The sequence below is a fragment of the Fusarium oxysporum genome, chromosome XII (genome assembly GCF_013085055.1).
Source record: "Fusarium oxysporum Fo47 chromosome XII, complete sequence".
Classification (NCBI taxonomy): Eukaryota; Fungi; Ascomycota; class Sordariomycetes; order Hypocreales; family Nectriaceae; genus Fusarium; species Fusarium oxysporum.
Genome location: NC_072851.1, coordinates 564,039 through 578,958, shown reverse-complemented (window position 1 = coordinate 578,958; position 14,920 = coordinate 564,039). Strand labels below are relative to the sequence as shown.

Sequence of the window (14,920 nt, the reverse complement as noted above, 5' to 3'; positions counted from 1 at the left end):
CCTTTTGACAAACATCCTTGTGAAAGGCTGAATGACACAGCCAACATAACTCAGCCATGTGGTCCCGTATCTGCAAGGTTGTCCCGATCCTTTCGGTATTTGTGGGCCATAATTCCACCAAAACTGCAATACCCAGACAATCCCTGTGCTGATGACAGTTTCTGTTGGTTATTTCTAGGCAGAAAAGCTTTAAATGAGAAACAATGCTGCTTATTGGCCATAGCGTCGATGAGGTAGGGCGCAAGTAAGCCTGCGGTGTCTCCAAAGGGAAAAAGGTGTGATGCAGTAAGATGGAACAAACAGGGGTGACGGATGGGCTGAGCCGTTCTGATTTCTCTCCTTGACCAATTCTTTTATCTCTCGCCATTTCTTGACCTGAAGATCTCCTCTCTATCCCTTTATCCTCCAGATAAACGCCGAAATCATCGTAAACGCCGATCGCCATGCCGAGCGCACGAACGAACTTGGGTCCTCTCACGACAGAATGGAAGTACCCTGATCGATGTACTGTGCCAGTCACCGATTGCTCGACATGCACGAATGCTTGGCAAGGTCAGACGTGCGGGAATAACAAGGACAACACGGTAGGTCAACATTTCCTTGACGCGTCGAACTTGGTCTGACAGAACCCCGTAGCAAGGCGTGCTGGACGACACAGACTGTTGGCCACCGCGAAAATCATCGATCGCCGCTGGAAATGCTGTGAATGGCTGGGGCTTCTACTCTCCCGCATTCGAGTGCCCTCAAGGCTACGAAACAGCATGTACCGCGACGGGTCCTGAGACTGGAAACTTTAACTTTCAGTTCTCGATACAGGATGGCGAAAGGGTGATAGGATGCTGTCCATCGTAAGAACGCTTCGTAACTGCTATTTCACTCGGAGACTTACGGTAGTAGTGGCTATACATGCGCGCAACCAGGAGGCCCACAAACATGCACAACCATCGCGTCCAGAGGGTCGTTACAAGTCGCATCATGCTCAAAGCAAAAGACTGTTCTCAACTGGCTCACCCTTCCAGCGACAGTGACAGATGAAACCAGCACAGTGTCTTTAGATGGGATAACCATCTTCGCACCAATGATCCAGCTCAACTATCGCGAAAAAGATCTATCCTTGTCATCTGGGTCAACAAGATCCACAACAACAGTGTCTGTACCAGCGGAGACTGGTACAAATGAATCATTCTCAGACGGATCTTCCAGCGGAGGACTATCGACGGGTGCCAAAGCTGGCATTGGAGCTGGGGTTGGAGTAGTCGGGCTTGCGATTATCGGAGCGGCGTTTTATCTTTGGAGAAGAAGAAAGAGGCCTACACCGCCGACTGCTGAGTTGGAGACGAAGGAGGATACAAAGAATGCAGGATCAGTCTTGACTTATGGTTCGCCGCCGCCACAGTATCCTCCCGTTGAACTTGATGCGACGAATTCGAGACATGAGATGTGAATGATGGGTATTCGCACATGAGGCAGAGGGTGACTAAGATGGGTGTACTTTGGAAAGACAAGGCGAAGAGAGCGGGTAATTCATTTAACATTCTCATAGACAGGCTATCATTTTAATATTGAAGACGAGCTCACCATCATATATCCCTTGAGCCTCAACAGGATGGCGTATTATTATCAGCTTAATGACCGATTTGACACCCTTTCTGTCTAACAGGTGACCCAATACCACCGTAGCCTCTTAAGAACAGTTAGCAATTCTGCTGCCTTGAGGGCTGCACCCATTTCCTTGGACTCGGCAAGGGTTACTCTTGATGCGCAATGAATATTAGCAGTGGAAAGGAGAAACGAAGAGGTAGGAACACATACCGCCGAGCAAGCATCCCAGTTGCCAGTAGTACCATCGACGCAGCGGCCGTTATCGCCAGTACCGCTAGGAAGCTCGCAGTTCTGTCGATGTGTTAGAGACGCGCCATGCCGTGAAAGAGGAATACTTACCCACCAAGCAAGAACTGCTGGAAGGAAGAAGAGGAATTGCAGTCTCATTGTGTAGATGGCAGATGGATAGTGATGTAGTATATGGGATGATGAGATGGAAGAGGGGGTTAGGCACAGATTTGACCAAGCAGAGAGCTTTATAGAGACCGTTTACTGTAAGACCTTGATCTTGGTCTCTGCTTTGTGGAGTTGCATCTTGAATGGGGCAGCTAACCTCGACTTCATCTTGCATTTATAGTTTGGCACCTGTCACCGAAATCTCGGACTATCGGCAGGGGGAAATCCTGCCAAGAGTGTTATATTAGTATAGTCTTACATTTAGACTCACCACTCCGTTTTGCTTTCTAGAGTACCGAAATTGGGACTGCGTCTACATTAGACTACTTCCTGCATATGCAGCATAGATAAAGACCTATAATAGCTATCCTCAGCAGGACCTTTCGAGGACCAAGGCTTGAGAGACCTCAGGCGACACAAAAACGCATCGAAGGAATTGGCCTGCACTAGGGACCAATTCAAGGTTCCCAAGGCTTAAGTCACCCATAGATAATGGAGCCAATACGAAGAGCTTCATATGAGAATATCCACTTTAGTTCCTCACAAGTCAGGAGTTCAGTTGTCGTGGTGGATTCTAAGCTTTGTATATTGTTCGCATTACCTGGGATTGGTCAACATCGTAGACTTACGGAAGACAGTAAATTGTCCAAGTGGGTAATGTGGATCATGCAGCAAGGTAGCTAGAAAGCTCGCATGGCAATACGCATACGTAATTCACGGATTTATTAGGGAATGAGAATAAGGTTTGTCCCTGACATGGGGTACGACATCACACCGACTCACTATTGTGGGGAGCAATAGTATTCTTCCGGGAATAATAGCCGATCAAGTTTCAGACCGACTTGAAAATGTCTCGTTACTTCTATTCTGGAAGTATTTGTCACCCTGAGGCTATGGTATCAAGTGACTTGGCTGTGATAACCTAATCAGGCTAGCAAGCAGTCATTTGCAGGGGAGAACGCCGTATTTATCCCTTCCCCAATCATCGTAGGGCTAATTCGAACTTTGGCACATATGCACGGGTGTTTCCTGTCAAATAATTCAAGGTTTTGAGGATCGCCAAGCTACTGTTTCACCTATGCGATCTCCAGGAACACGTCACACAGCTGTCTACGTATACATGTCTCTTCATTGACAAAGTACACGATGTTTCGGTTTTTGTTGATACCTGGCCTCTCGATTGGCTAATTATGCGCGGTCATATGGCCTTCACTAATAGAGATTATGATATCATGATCATGGTACGTGATTAAGATTCGAGGAAGAATCTACCTTAGTGTCGTAACTATTAGACTTAAACCTCACTCGTCTCATTCTTGCAAAGCATGTATATGTGTATGAGACTCTGAAGCTAGGACAAAGCTCTATAAGTTCTCTCACCTCCCTAGTCAGGCCCACCGTATCTTCAATATTGGAACCACGACTGTGCATAGCACTGCCGATCCATAAGACTAGATTATGCCGTCCAGACGCGAAGAGAAATTCGTTGCCCTCATATCATGTGCCGGTCCCGGCTTCCCAGGTTCAACCCAGATGTAAAAGCTTCTGAGTCTGTCTTGCTTTCTTCCACCGAGGAACCCTGTACGCGATGGCCCAAACACCAAGCAGTACTACGACCGTCAGCACGCCCCCAACGGCCCAAAACATCCACCGTCTCTGTTCCATGTCTCTGATATCGCTAGTGTTCATTCCCATGTAGCTCGTCGCAAATGAAAGTGGGAGGAAGACAACGGTTACAAGAGTAAAGACGTAGATAGCGACACTCTGGTCTTCGGCTTTAATCCTTATGAATAAAGCAGCATGGAGTTGGACTGTTAGCTTCAGCTCCGATGTACTCAGCGTTGAGAAATACCTGTGACTTCAGTCGCTCTGTAGCGTCCTGTAGCTTTTCGATATCATAGGCTAGCTGCCTATGTCTGATCTGAGACTTCCTTTGTAATGAGTTAAAGATCTGAGTTGTTCTTTCATGCCCAAAGCTCCCTTTCCAGTTCCCAACGACGCTTGAACATCAGCCGATCCTGGTGTTTTGCCGGTAACCGCTTCGAGAGGCCTGGAGCTGGCGATCGCCCGTGCGAGACTCTGTGCTACCTGTGAGACGACATGCATTTGGCTATGTAGGATCTCTTTGAGGATCCGCAAGTCATCTGATATAGCGGAGATTTGGTACACTTGTGGCTGAGATACGGAGTCGCGAACAAGCCATTCCTAGAGTAAATAAGCAATAATAGGTAAGTTTTCAAGAGTTTAGCGCTTATTTGTGATAAGACCTACCAGACGGGATAATCTTCGAGCACATGTATCTGTCATATCTTGTGAAGTTATCGAGTACCAGGTCGGTGTTGATATTGTACACATGCGAAGGAGACATGCTAGGGATAAGTTTCCATTAAAGTTCTGTATACTCCGTAACATGTCCTTGTTCTCGTTATCTCTGGAAACCTGAAGCTCTGACTGTACAGTACTATGGCGCCTCTTAAGACTTGTGATGGCTGCCGCCAGTTTATCTTCAAGATCTTGAAGAGTTTCGCCTCTCTTGCTTGTTTCATCTGGCCTGTACAGAAGTTTAGTCTTGGCTGATGTTGCTTTAGAGTCGTTGCGTATGTAGTTTAGTATCCTCCTACACGTGCTTAATTTGTCAAACTCGTATATTTGTCGGTTTGAACTGAGATGAAAACTCGTATTAAAACGGATGGCGATTGTCCATAAGCTTCTCAGAGCACGTGCAACCTCTTCAGAGGCCTCTGCTTGGCCACAGGTAGTTCTTCCAACTACAACCCAATGTTTCATGTGCTCATCAAGGGCACACATATTTCGAAGCGGCTCTCCATTGTAGCGTCCCGGTGAAAAGGTAAGGACTGTCCTCAATGGACCGAACAACCGCCCACGAGCTTTCTTCTTCTAAAGAGAATATCTGTTAGAGAACCGTCAAGACTTGAACTTATTTCTCGTAACTTACCCTAGTGGATCGGTTAAGCACGAGGAAGAATGAGGCAAATCTTATCATGTCCATGGAATCGACCACCAGTACGTGTTCTCCGACTTTGCGAATTAGTCGGTCCAGCACCCAGCCGCCCAGCACAACAACTGAAAACATATGACCAATGATTCCAACACAGAATGTGATCTCCAGAACTGTTCTACCCCCTATCGAACGATCTAGTCGTGCTAATCGCTCATGGGGCGCGTTTACGTCTTTTTGGAAATATTCGAACACCTCAATTTGCGTGGCTACTGTCGGCTGATCGTTATACCATGTCCCTTGACTCAGTATTGGCCATATACTATTTGCCGGAAGCCACGAGACAGTAATGGGGTTTTCTGAGAAAAGATGTCAGTCTATGATTGAATAAACGATCCTGAAATACTGCTATCAAGTGTTAAGCACCACATCTGTCGGACACAGGGAGAACGAATGCCATCGAGTATCAAAGCAAGGTCAAAATGGAGTTTCTGAACAGTGCCATTGTGCATCCCAACCCTATGGTAGTACTGTAGTAGGAACTTCACGTGGTGGGACATCTCAGGGAATGTTCGAGGGCGCGGTTTATCCAGTTGTATTGTTGGGATCGAGACGAACGTTGGAAGATCGGACTTGGCTTGTTCAAAGTCAGGTATCCCTAGCATATTCTCTACCTGGTCATCATCATAGAGTGGTACAAAGGCCGGCCGAAAGGGAGGCCCCTGTGAGCTCTTGGTCTCATGCCGTCTCTGGATTCTTCGTAGTCTAGATAGAATCTTATCGCGGTCACCGGGGATGTGATCAAGAAGAAGATCATGGACTATAGTCTGACGATAGTTAGCAATACGATCGAAGTTAATCCGCACCTCATTTGCCATGAACTCCCCAAACGTAGAATGTTTGGTAGCCAAATGGCTGCAGTTCGATTGACTCGGTTAGCGTTGCTCTCAAGGGAAAACCGGAGATGACTGTACATCCACCTGCAGGCGTAAGCGGCTGAGTCCTTTGGTTGCAGGTTTCGGCTGGGCCTAGACGCTGTAAGCTTATTGGGTCATATGAGAATGAGGCCTTCTTCAACCATATGGGTGAGAGCGGGGTTACAAAAACATGCATGCATGATCTCATGCTTCGAAGCCCAAAGATTCGGGCGAATTGATCTATAGCTAGATGTTTATTCCAGCTAAGCAACCTTTCATACATTCTTGGATTTGGATGAAAGCAGCAGATGCTGCCCCACGGCTTCAAGCAAGATCCTGCAAAGAGAGGACCGTAGCGCTACTTGAAATGATGCGACAAAAGTCAAATGCCATGTATTATCTATGTAAGTATAGAGAAGTGAACATTTCTAATCATAGAGCTTGGGACCCGAAGCCCCTAGAGTGACATAGAACAACTTCGTCTGTCCAGTAATTATCATCCTTCCCTTACCAGCAAACTGGAAGTTAGCAGCAACCGTTCCAGTGTAGATCTTGCCGATGAGCTTGCCAGAGGGGTTCCAGACATGGACACCATCACCGCAGCCAGCATAAACACGACCCTTGGAGTCAGTGTGGACACCTGGAGAGGTCAGTATATAACACGACAGAGGCACAACATACAGGACTTACCATCGGGGATGAATGAGGCAACATAAGCAAAGGTCTTGCGGTTCTGAAGAGTACCGTCCTGGTTCACGTCGAAAGAGTAAACAGAAGCGGGAGAAGAGAGGTTGCGACCGTAGAAACCGAGAGCGATGCCAGTGTCGGTGACATAAACCTTCTTGCCGTCGGGGCCAAAGCCAATACCTGATCAATATGAGTTGCTTGTACTTTACCATTCAATAAAAGACATACCGTTGGGAAGGGTAAAGTCATCAGCGACAACAGTAACAGCGCCGGTGTCAAAGTTGTAACGATAGACTTGGTTTCGCAGACCAGGAACAGGACGGAAGTCTTGGAGATATCCGTAGAGGGTATCGGTGAAGTACAGGTCACCGTTCCTGGGGTTGATACCGACGTCGTTGAGGGAGTTGAACTGGCGACCGAAGTAGTTGTTGAGAAGGGCTGGCTAAGGTTAGCTCAAAGAATTGTGCTCTTAGGAATTCTTGTGACTTACTGGTGGTGTTGTAAGGAGGGAGAGGGTTCATGAGGTACAGCGCAGAGGGAACATCGTCGCCTTGGCCCTCACCAGCGAAGATGATGTTGCCCTTGTAGTAAGTACCACCTGAGATCAAAAGGTTAGGCTCGTTTCAGTCATATCACCCGTTAAACATACCATTGGGGTTGATAACCTGAGGGTTCGAGTCAACAACTGTGACCTTGACCTCATCCTGCTTGCCCTTGCGAACAGCATCGGCCTCCTTGAGGGAAATCTTCTGAATGATGGAAGACTTGTTCAAGCCAGTGCCTGCGGCAGGAGCGCCAGCATTCTGCACAAAGAACACCTCTTCAGTAGGAGGATACCATACGACAGCCTCATGGAAGATTGGGTCGGTGTCCGATGTTGCGATGAGGGTCAAAGAGGGGTCTTTTCCAATTACATCGTAAAACTCTTCATCGTAGACATGGAAAGGCTTCTCAACAAGAGACTCCTCAGTTACACCAGGCCAAGTGAACACCTACTCATAATTATTAGTAACAATCAGCAACGAGGCTGCAGTGACATACCAGAGAGTCATTGGCCACTGCAGGAGGTGGCACATCCTTCAAGACATTGAACGACTTCTGATCAATAATCTGAGCCGTAGAAGGAAGCTTAGCAGCCACCGCGCCCAAAACAGGCACGAGAACCCCCGCAAGTACAGAAATGGAAGAAGGCATGACGAATGAGTGCTTGGTGTGACAGGACCCGAGACAGCTGGTTGCGGCACTTTTAATATGCGCAATGAATCGGTCGCTGCGAACTCATCATCTCCGCCTGAAATGACAGCGACGAGGCATTAACGAGGGTTGTCTCGGCGTTGTACTCCAAGAACGTGCAAGATCTGCAGCGTTAAGCTTAAGCTAGCGTGGGTCGCCGGTTTACGCGGGTCAATCAGCGCTTCGGCACTGGGGATCGAGGTAGTAGAATGTGGGGAAATTAGCATGTTTAGAGTTTGGGAGAGTTAACGTAGCCGAGAGGAAAAGCAGATGTTGGTCCGTTGAGCAGGGGAAGAATAACTTACGATTGAGGAAGTTCTAGACTGACTCGGGGATCTGGGGGTGTCTTCCGAACAGGGCTTGTCGGGAGAAAAGAAGGGAATTACCCTGAAAAGAATCGGTATAAACCCTGCTTACAGGGGCCTTGAAATCAATGTCGAACTGAACCAACGACCAACAACCAACGCAACCTCCTATAACCTGCATCCACGCCACAACTACATAATGTGGTTCCAGTTCCTTGGCAGCGGCACATTCTCAACAAGAAGGGTTGTTTTCATTAATAACCGACCGAAACTGCCGCTGAATAACGGACACGAGTGGGAAGGGAAAGCACTGCGATTGGAGGTCTTTTCGACACCAGCTGAAATCGTGGCTTACGCTTGGAAAGGTCCCTGCTGTGAAAATTACGACTTGCTCAATTGAGTAGGTGTGAAATCCTGGTGTGACGCACTTCTGCGGCATATGGCGAAGGAACTTTCCGAGATGGTGCGTGAGAGGATTGACGATCTTTTCACTTTGCAGAACGAACGATGCAGATATGTCAGATCTCAGGATTTCATCTCATCTCTACCATGGACTTGGTAACGATACCCTTGGTATTCTTTTCTTCTGTACGGAGTAGCAAGACGACGATCGTAGTACAACTGTCGTATCAGCCCATGAACCCCTTCGACAGCTGAGGCAGGGATGTAACCAACATGCAGAAAAATAGAGTTTGAGTTTGATTAGCCAAAACTGCCAACCTTGAACTTTATCAGAGCAAAAGATCCAGTCACGAAATGAGCTTAGCATGGAATTGTCAGTTGCGTGATATGGAAGGAGGAAACTGGGTGGTGAGACCGCCACCAGAGGGAGAGAAGAAGAACGTTGAGAAAGATGGTGTTGTCAGTTTTACTTAAGACCTTTGCAATACCGACAGCCAACAAACTGTTGTTGGTTCTGTGTTTTCAATCCCAGTTACTGCTGAAGCAGGGCATCGCTTCCTTTTATTCCATTCAATTCACTCGTTTTATTACCCCATTTCCCCGTCTGCCGATCGATCTCTATCCCCGTCCCATCACCGCACCGAAATGACATGGCAGAAATCAACACCAAAAGCGGCGCCGTCGCAATCGTGATCTGCGTCTTTATCAGCATCGCATTCTACAATGTCCTCGAGCTCAATGCCTACATCTTCAGCAGCTTCAAGAAGCGCAGCGGACTTTACTTCTGGAGTTTGGTCATTGCGACTTGGGGTATTGCCTTCAATGGAACGGGTTACCTTATCCTACACCTGTCGCTGTCGGCGCAGACATATCTTTACTCGACGCTTATACTCATTGGATGGTGTACTATGATCACGGGACAGTCTGTTGTTTTGTATTCGCGGTTGCATATTGTTATGCATAATCAGAAGAGGTTGAGGATGGTGTTGTATATGATCATCGTCAATGCCACCTGGTTGCATCTCCCTGTTATTATCCTTGTTTACGGCGTCGGATCGTCGAACCCGAAACCTTTTCAGAAACCTTACGAGGTTTTTGAGAAGATCCAACTAAGCGTCTTCTTTGTCCAAGAGCTCATCATCTCGGGCTTGTACGTCTGGGAGACAAGCAAACGCCTCAGATTGGAGAAGAGCGTCGGCAACACCAAGACGCGCATGGTATTGAACCATCTCCTCATCGTCAACGTCCTCGTCATTCTTCTCGACGTCTCCATCCTCGCCCTCGAATTCGCGAACCTTTTCGACATCCAGACCGCCTGGAAGCCACTCGTATACAGCGTCAAGCTCAAGCTCGAGTTCAGCATCCTCAACCGTCTCGTCGAACTTACCCGCGGAAGAAACGAAAGTTCTTACGGTCGCAGTCACAATGCCACACACCATGAAGACGTCGGCTTGGAGACGTTGAATCGCGACCGGCGGAAGCATACTGGGCCTCAGGGAACGATTACTGGAGAGTATGAGGTTCGCGTTGGGAAGGGTGAAGAGAGCCATCGTGTATTCGGCAATGAGTCGAGTCTGGTCAAGACAACCGAGATATCAGTCCATAGCGAGAGATATCCGGGTCATGCTGATCATGACAGGGGTAGTTTGGAGGGAGAAGGATCGGGTGATCTGCAGCATGTACCGAGAGGAAGTGCATCGTCGGCGTCTTCTGAAGTACAATTCGCCAAGTACGGCAACTAAGATAAGATAATAATACAGCGTTTGTCATCTGCATTACCATTGTCGGAGTATGAAGTCATTGCGATGGCGTGATTGTTACTCGGGCGTGACAGGGTTTCTCGACGAATTAACATATCGCAGCAATTAGACTATTGCTGTTGATGCCAAATCTATTTCTCTCTGATTCTTAAGCATGGCATAGGGGCTGATATCAGCCATTTCACCGCTCAAGCCGGGGCAGTCGTATCGTTAAAGTCCGGAGTTATCGGGTAAGCCAAATGGCTCACATCATCCAACCAATCGTACATCAACAAACTCTAAACTAGACTCCTTGAAACACGTTACTATTGTATCATCGCAAAATAGTATCTAGTTAAACCGTGGCTCTGGCCGATGATCACGCTTGCACCACATACCCTGATCATGTCAAAGTTGATTACCGAGACATGGAGCCTGATGACCAAGCCAGGACTACTATCGGCACCATGAAGATCGAAGAATAGTTGGAGTCTGAGAATTATAAAAGCTCATGGGAAGCATATCTACAGGCTTTCTATTTCATAAACTCATATCTCCTTCAGAAGTTTACCAAACAATCATCACAACATCTCCAGCATGTCTCGCTACGCTGAAGTTCACGCCAAGCCCCAAGGTCCTGGTGACGCAAGACCTACAGCACTTCAAATCGTCAAAGATGAAGACCTTCTTGGCAAACTCAAAGGCACGGTCGTACTCATCACAGGCGGCAACCAAGGTATCGGCCTCGAAACCGCCCGAGCTCTTCACGCAACTGGAGCAACGGTTTATATCACCGCAAGATCTCCAGAGAAGATTGATCAGGGCATCAACGATATCATGTCATGGCCTGAAGCAAAGTCGGAGGCACCTGTATACGGAATCGAACTTAGGCTTGACTCGTTCAAGTCCGTACGAGCCGCTGCCGAAGACTTCCTGGCCAAGGCTGATAAGCTGAACATTCTTATCCTCAACGCAGGAGTCATGGCTACTCCTGAGGGTAGAACCGAGGAGGGCTTCGAGACCCAGTTTGGAACAAACCATCTTGGACACTTTCTTCTGTTCCAACTTCTCAAGCCAGCTCTTCTGGCAGCCATCACGCCTTCTTTCCAATCACGTGTCATCTCCGTCGCGTCAAAGGCTCACCGCTTTGGTGGTATACGCTGGGATGACTTCAACTTCGAGAAGGAAGCTTACAACCCTTGGCTCGCATATGCTCAATCCAAAACGGCGAATATCTACTTCGCGACCGAGCTTGACAGACGGTATGCCGATCAAGGCCTTCACGGCTTGTCGGTGCATCCTGGGTATATACTTACCAACCTGGGGAAATATGTTGATCTGAGCACGATTGACTTGGATGGGCCTATCAAGAATGCTTTGAGGAACAAAGCTCAAGGCGCTTCTACGACTGTTTATGCGGCAGTTAGTAAGGAATGGGAGGGTCGTGGCGGGAAGTATCTGGCTGATTTCGTGGAGGAAAGACTGGTGAGGCCGGGTGTAGAGCCGACGTCGCCTGAGCTTGGACATGCTGCATGGATCTATGACGAGGAGGAAGAACGAAAACTCTGGGAGCTGTCGGAGAGGCTCGTTGGATTGCATACTTCCCAGGAATACTAACCAGAACACTTGGGAAGAGATCCGTTCGTTGGAGTGGCTTACCCGCATGGTGCCTGAACTGGTAAAGCTAGTAGTCGGAGCTCTTCAAACCATTGCTAGGCTGGCTGTAGTACGTTGAGATCCCTCTGCTGTAGAGATAGCAATATATGATGCGTAATAGCCACCTCGAGCAAGAGTTGCAGTGGTCTCATGATTCGTAATCACTTGAAAGTAATTAACACGGTTCTTGAAAGGACTTCTGATTAAATTTGTAGGATAGAAACCCAACTGGCATTAGAAGTCGCTGTGTCTCCTCTCACGTGCTTGGGCCAAGTAACTGAACCTCGGTACAACACTCGGGAAGGTGTTCACGAGGAACAATTTACGCCTCAATTGGGCATTAAATTATCCCTACTTGGTATTGCAGATCAGGTTTTGGGATACATTTGGCAACAAATGCCAATATAGATGTGGAGAAGGGTTACCTTCCCTTCCTGCATGTAGCAATATTTGGTTCTGTTAAGTGATACCTACTTGATGCGGCTAGCTTAGATCTAAGAAATACAGATCAACAAAATGAAAGAGATCTACTTGATAAAATGAGATTATTGCTCCAGTTGTTTCGGTACGACCGGCTACCGGCTTAAGACAGGCTTCATTTCTTTTACCACCAACTTTCTTTTGGCCAGACCTGTCAGATACTGGTCTGGTGCATAAATCCAGGTGACCCGTGTACAGCTATCATCACTGACATGCTTTCTGAATCCGTAGCGGTATGGCTTCTGGCCTTATCGTGCACCGAGATTCCAAGAGTACTGGCCCAAGATCCAGAGGGCTGGTACGAGACTCATCCAAATATGGCTCGGATCAAGCATGTGAACCAGGATACTCATCAGATCGTTGACGAGTATGGACGAACTAGGTTCTTTCACGGGACAAACGTCGTCATGAAGGAGGCGCCATGGTACAGGCCCTTTGAGTGGACTCCAGGTGTCTCGTCATTTGGCGAACGAGATGTTCAGAATATGCACGACTTGGGGCTGAATATTGTCCGGCTTGGTCACAGTTGGGCTGGTGCTGAACCAGTTCGCGGCGAGTACAATCAAACGTTCCTGGATATCATGAAGAAGCAGACAAAGCTGGCAGAAGAACACGGTATCTATGTGCTGGTGGACGTGCACCAAGATGTATTGGCTAAACAGCTTTGCGGACATGGTGTACCTGATGTGAGTAAGCAATGAACCCTTTATATCTTGCACTAACTAACATTAAGTCAGTGGTTTGTCAAGAAGAACTGGGTTACAGGATTCAGAAGATTCCCGTTTCCTCAGAAGCTGAAGCCATTCACCACTGACACAAACGGCTTTCCTTCGCCCCAATCCCAATGCAATACTATAGACTGGTCACTGAGCTACTTATCTGTAGCTGTTGGAAATGCGTTTGGAAGACTTTACAATAACTTCGACGGTCTGGGAGACGCATTCGCTGCGTACTGGAAGAAACTAGCCTCGGAGTATGTTGACACTACTAATATCGTGGGGTACAATCTACTCAACGAGCCCTGGGCTGGCGACACATACGCCGACCCGACACTGCTTGTGCCAGGAGTTGCCGACCGTAAAGCCTTGGAGGGTCTTTGGAACCGAGCATCTAAACAGATACGCACGGTTGACAATGATACGCTTATCTGGTTCGAGGGCACTACCTTCGATATTCTCTCAGGCTTCAACAACGTACCTCTCGGCGACGGATCCAAGACGGTACACTCATTTCACTACTATAATCCCCCGCAACTGGGCCCATTAAAAGATACACTTTACAACCGACACAAAGACAATGTTCGACTCAAGACCGCCGGTGTTCTTACGGAGTTGACGTTCTGGATGGGTGATGATAAGCAGATGGCTGGGGTAGCGGAAGCGGTGGCAGCGACTGATGCAAGCATGGTATCCTGGATCGGATGGGCATATGAGAATCTGTATAATGGAACATCGGGCAAGCCATACTCAGAGCTAGAGAAGCACTACAGCCGTGCGTACCCGGCGGCAATCGCAGGGACGCCTACTTCATTTGGCTTTGATGCAACTTCGGGTATCTTCAAGCTGAACTTCACAAGCGATCCTAACATCGATGCACCGACTGAGATCATTCTACCTATTTCTACGTTTCCGAACGGGTATGAGGCTCGAGTTCTACCGAATGGCAGCCTGTTGCAGTACAAGCCTAACGATCGCACCCTGGCCTTGTTTACGTCCAGGGCTCTCAAGCAGGAAACGGAGATATCTGTTGAAATTTCCACCAAATGAGATTTTATAACTTCTTTACCTTATAAAATGAAATTTCCCTATGTCTAGATAACCATGCTCTCTTCGCCTTATATATAAATTATGCCTTAACATTACTAACCCTAACGCGCATACCGTACAGTAGATAAGCGATTGAAAATGATGTTGGTAGGCTAAAAAATACGAGCACGGTAGTATGACCAGCTTTTCTTGGCCCCGTGCTGTGTGAGTAGATCCATGATAGCCTTTTTGCAGTTCTTTACGGCTATCATCAAGCATGCCACACCATGTTTATCTTCTGCCTCAGCATTGGCCCCTATCTGGAGAAGAAGCGCCACTACCGCTTCGTGATTACATCTCACAAAATGCACCAGTGCTGTATCCCCTGAATCATCCATAGTCTCGATGGTGGCGCCTTCTTCAAGCAAGACTTCGACCACGGCTTCATGGCCTCCTTTGGGGGCCTCTATCAGAGCTGCAGGCGCACCGAGTGATGTGCTGTCAAGTTGAGCCTTACGCTTGCTGATAAAGCTCAGCCATTGGCGCAACATTTTCGTACCAAGCATGAGGGCTTGACATAGCCCCCAAGTCTGTTAGTCTCCGCTCGTGACTTGGGAAGACACGTATCTGTGGCACATGAGACTTCTACAAACGTAGCAAGCGTTCTTGGCTTAATGCTACTTCTAGTGGTCCGGTCTTACCAGAACGTACGTTTCTATGTGTGACAAAGGCTATGAAGACGATGGCATTAAGATATCGGTTGCACTGAAAGAGGTTCTCTTAGTACAGTAAAGCCTAG

At 47.8% G+C, this 14,920-nt stretch overlaps 7 protein-coding genes across 7 annotated transcripts; 4 read left to right on the top strand and 3 right to left on the bottom strand.

The window, feature by feature from the left end:
• The first annotated feature begins 334 nt into the window (after positions 1–334).
• FOBCDRAFT_234131 (uncharacterized protein) lies at positions 335–1,579 on the top strand. The gene is made up of 3 exons (XM_031193357.3): positions 335–584; positions 637–848; positions 898–1,579. Exons 1-3 carry the CDS (start codon positions 444–446, stop codon positions 1,442–1,444), a joined length of 900 nt encoding a protein of 299 aa, XP_031029978.2. The 5' UTR covers positions 335–443; the 3' UTR covers positions 1,445–1,579.
• A 74-nt stretch (positions 1,580–1,653) lies between these two features.
• On the bottom strand, positions 1,654–1,989 carry FOBCDRAFT_149881 (uncharacterized protein; the record flags this gene model as incomplete). Its single annotated transcript, XM_054707785.1, has 2 exons — positions 1,654–1,893; positions 1,942–1,989. The coding sequence occupies 2 exons, from the start codon at positions 1,987–1,989 to the stop codon at positions 1,654–1,656; spliced, it is 288 nt and encodes a 95-aa protein (XP_054563760.1).
• A 1,786-nt stretch (positions 1,990–3,775) lies between these two features.
• Positions 3,776–7,762, bottom strand: FOBCDRAFT_254400 (uncharacterized protein; the record flags this gene model as incomplete). The annotated part of the gene is made up of 14 exons (XM_031193355.3): positions 7,603–7,762; positions 7,211–7,553; positions 7,052–7,159; positions 6,790–6,999; positions 6,565–6,741; positions 6,386–6,514; positions 6,156–6,274; positions 5,932–6,028; positions 5,364–5,777; positions 4,955–5,316; positions 4,805–4,896; positions 4,270–4,549; positions 3,995–4,203; positions 3,776–3,959 (listed from the first exon to the last, which is right to left on the bottom strand). Exons 1-14 carry the CDS (start codon positions 7,753–7,755, stop codon positions 3,776–3,778), a joined length of 2,877 nt encoding a protein of 958 aa, XP_031029976.3. The 5' UTR covers positions 7,756–7,762.
• Positions 7,763–8,909: 1,147 nt separating this feature from the next.
• Positions 8,910–10,272, top strand: FOBCDRAFT_234128 (uncharacterized protein). The gene has a single exon (XM_031193354.3). The coding sequence runs from the start codon at positions 9,152–9,154 to the stop codon at positions 10,241–10,243; it is 1,092 nt and encodes a 363-aa protein (XP_031029975.2). The 5' UTR covers positions 8,910–9,151; the 3' UTR covers positions 10,244–10,272.
• Positions 10,273–10,837: 565 nt separating this feature from the next.
• FOBCDRAFT_150567 (uncharacterized protein) lies at positions 10,838–11,857 on the top strand (the record flags this gene model as incomplete). Its single annotated transcript, XM_031193353.2, has 1 exon — positions 10,838–11,857. One exon carries the CDS (start codon positions 10,838–10,840, stop codon positions 11,855–11,857), a length of 1,020 nt encoding a protein of 339 aa, XP_031029974.2.
• A 731-nt stretch (positions 11,858–12,588) lies between these two features.
• Positions 12,589–14,142, top strand: FOBCDRAFT_149538 (putative cellulase; the record flags this gene model as incomplete). Its single annotated transcript, XM_031193352.3, has 2 exons — positions 12,589–13,062; positions 13,114–14,142. The coding sequence occupies 2 exons, from the start codon at positions 12,589–12,591 to the stop codon at positions 14,140–14,142; spliced, it is 1,503 nt and encodes a 500-aa protein (XP_031029973.3).
• Positions 14,143–14,294: 152 nt separating this feature from the next.
• On the bottom strand, positions 14,295–14,672 carry FOBCDRAFT_282084 (ankyrin repeat-containing domain protein; the record flags this gene model as incomplete). The annotated part of the gene is made up of 1 exon (XM_059611613.1): positions 14,295–14,672. One exon carries the CDS (start codon positions 14,670–14,672, stop codon positions 14,295–14,297), a length of 378 nt encoding a protein of 125 aa, XP_059466356.1.
• Positions 14,673–14,920: the final 248 nt, after the last annotated feature.

Coding starts and splice junctions, on each gene's coding strand:
- FOBCDRAFT_234128 (XM_031193354.3), top strand. CDS start 9,152: ATGGCAGAAATCAACACCAAAAGCGGCGCCGTCGCAATCGTGATCTGC.
- FOBCDRAFT_234131 (XM_031193357.3), top strand. CDS start 444: ATGCCGAGCGCACGAACGAACTTGGGTCCTCTCACGACAGAATGGAAG. Junction 585..636: donor GGAATAACAAGGACAACACG/GTAGGTCAACAT, acceptor AGAACCCCGTAG/CAAGGCGTGCTGGACGACAC. Junction 849..897: donor GTGATAGGATGCTGTCCATC/GTAAGAACGCTT, acceptor TTACGGTAGTAG/TGGCTATACATGCGCGCAAC.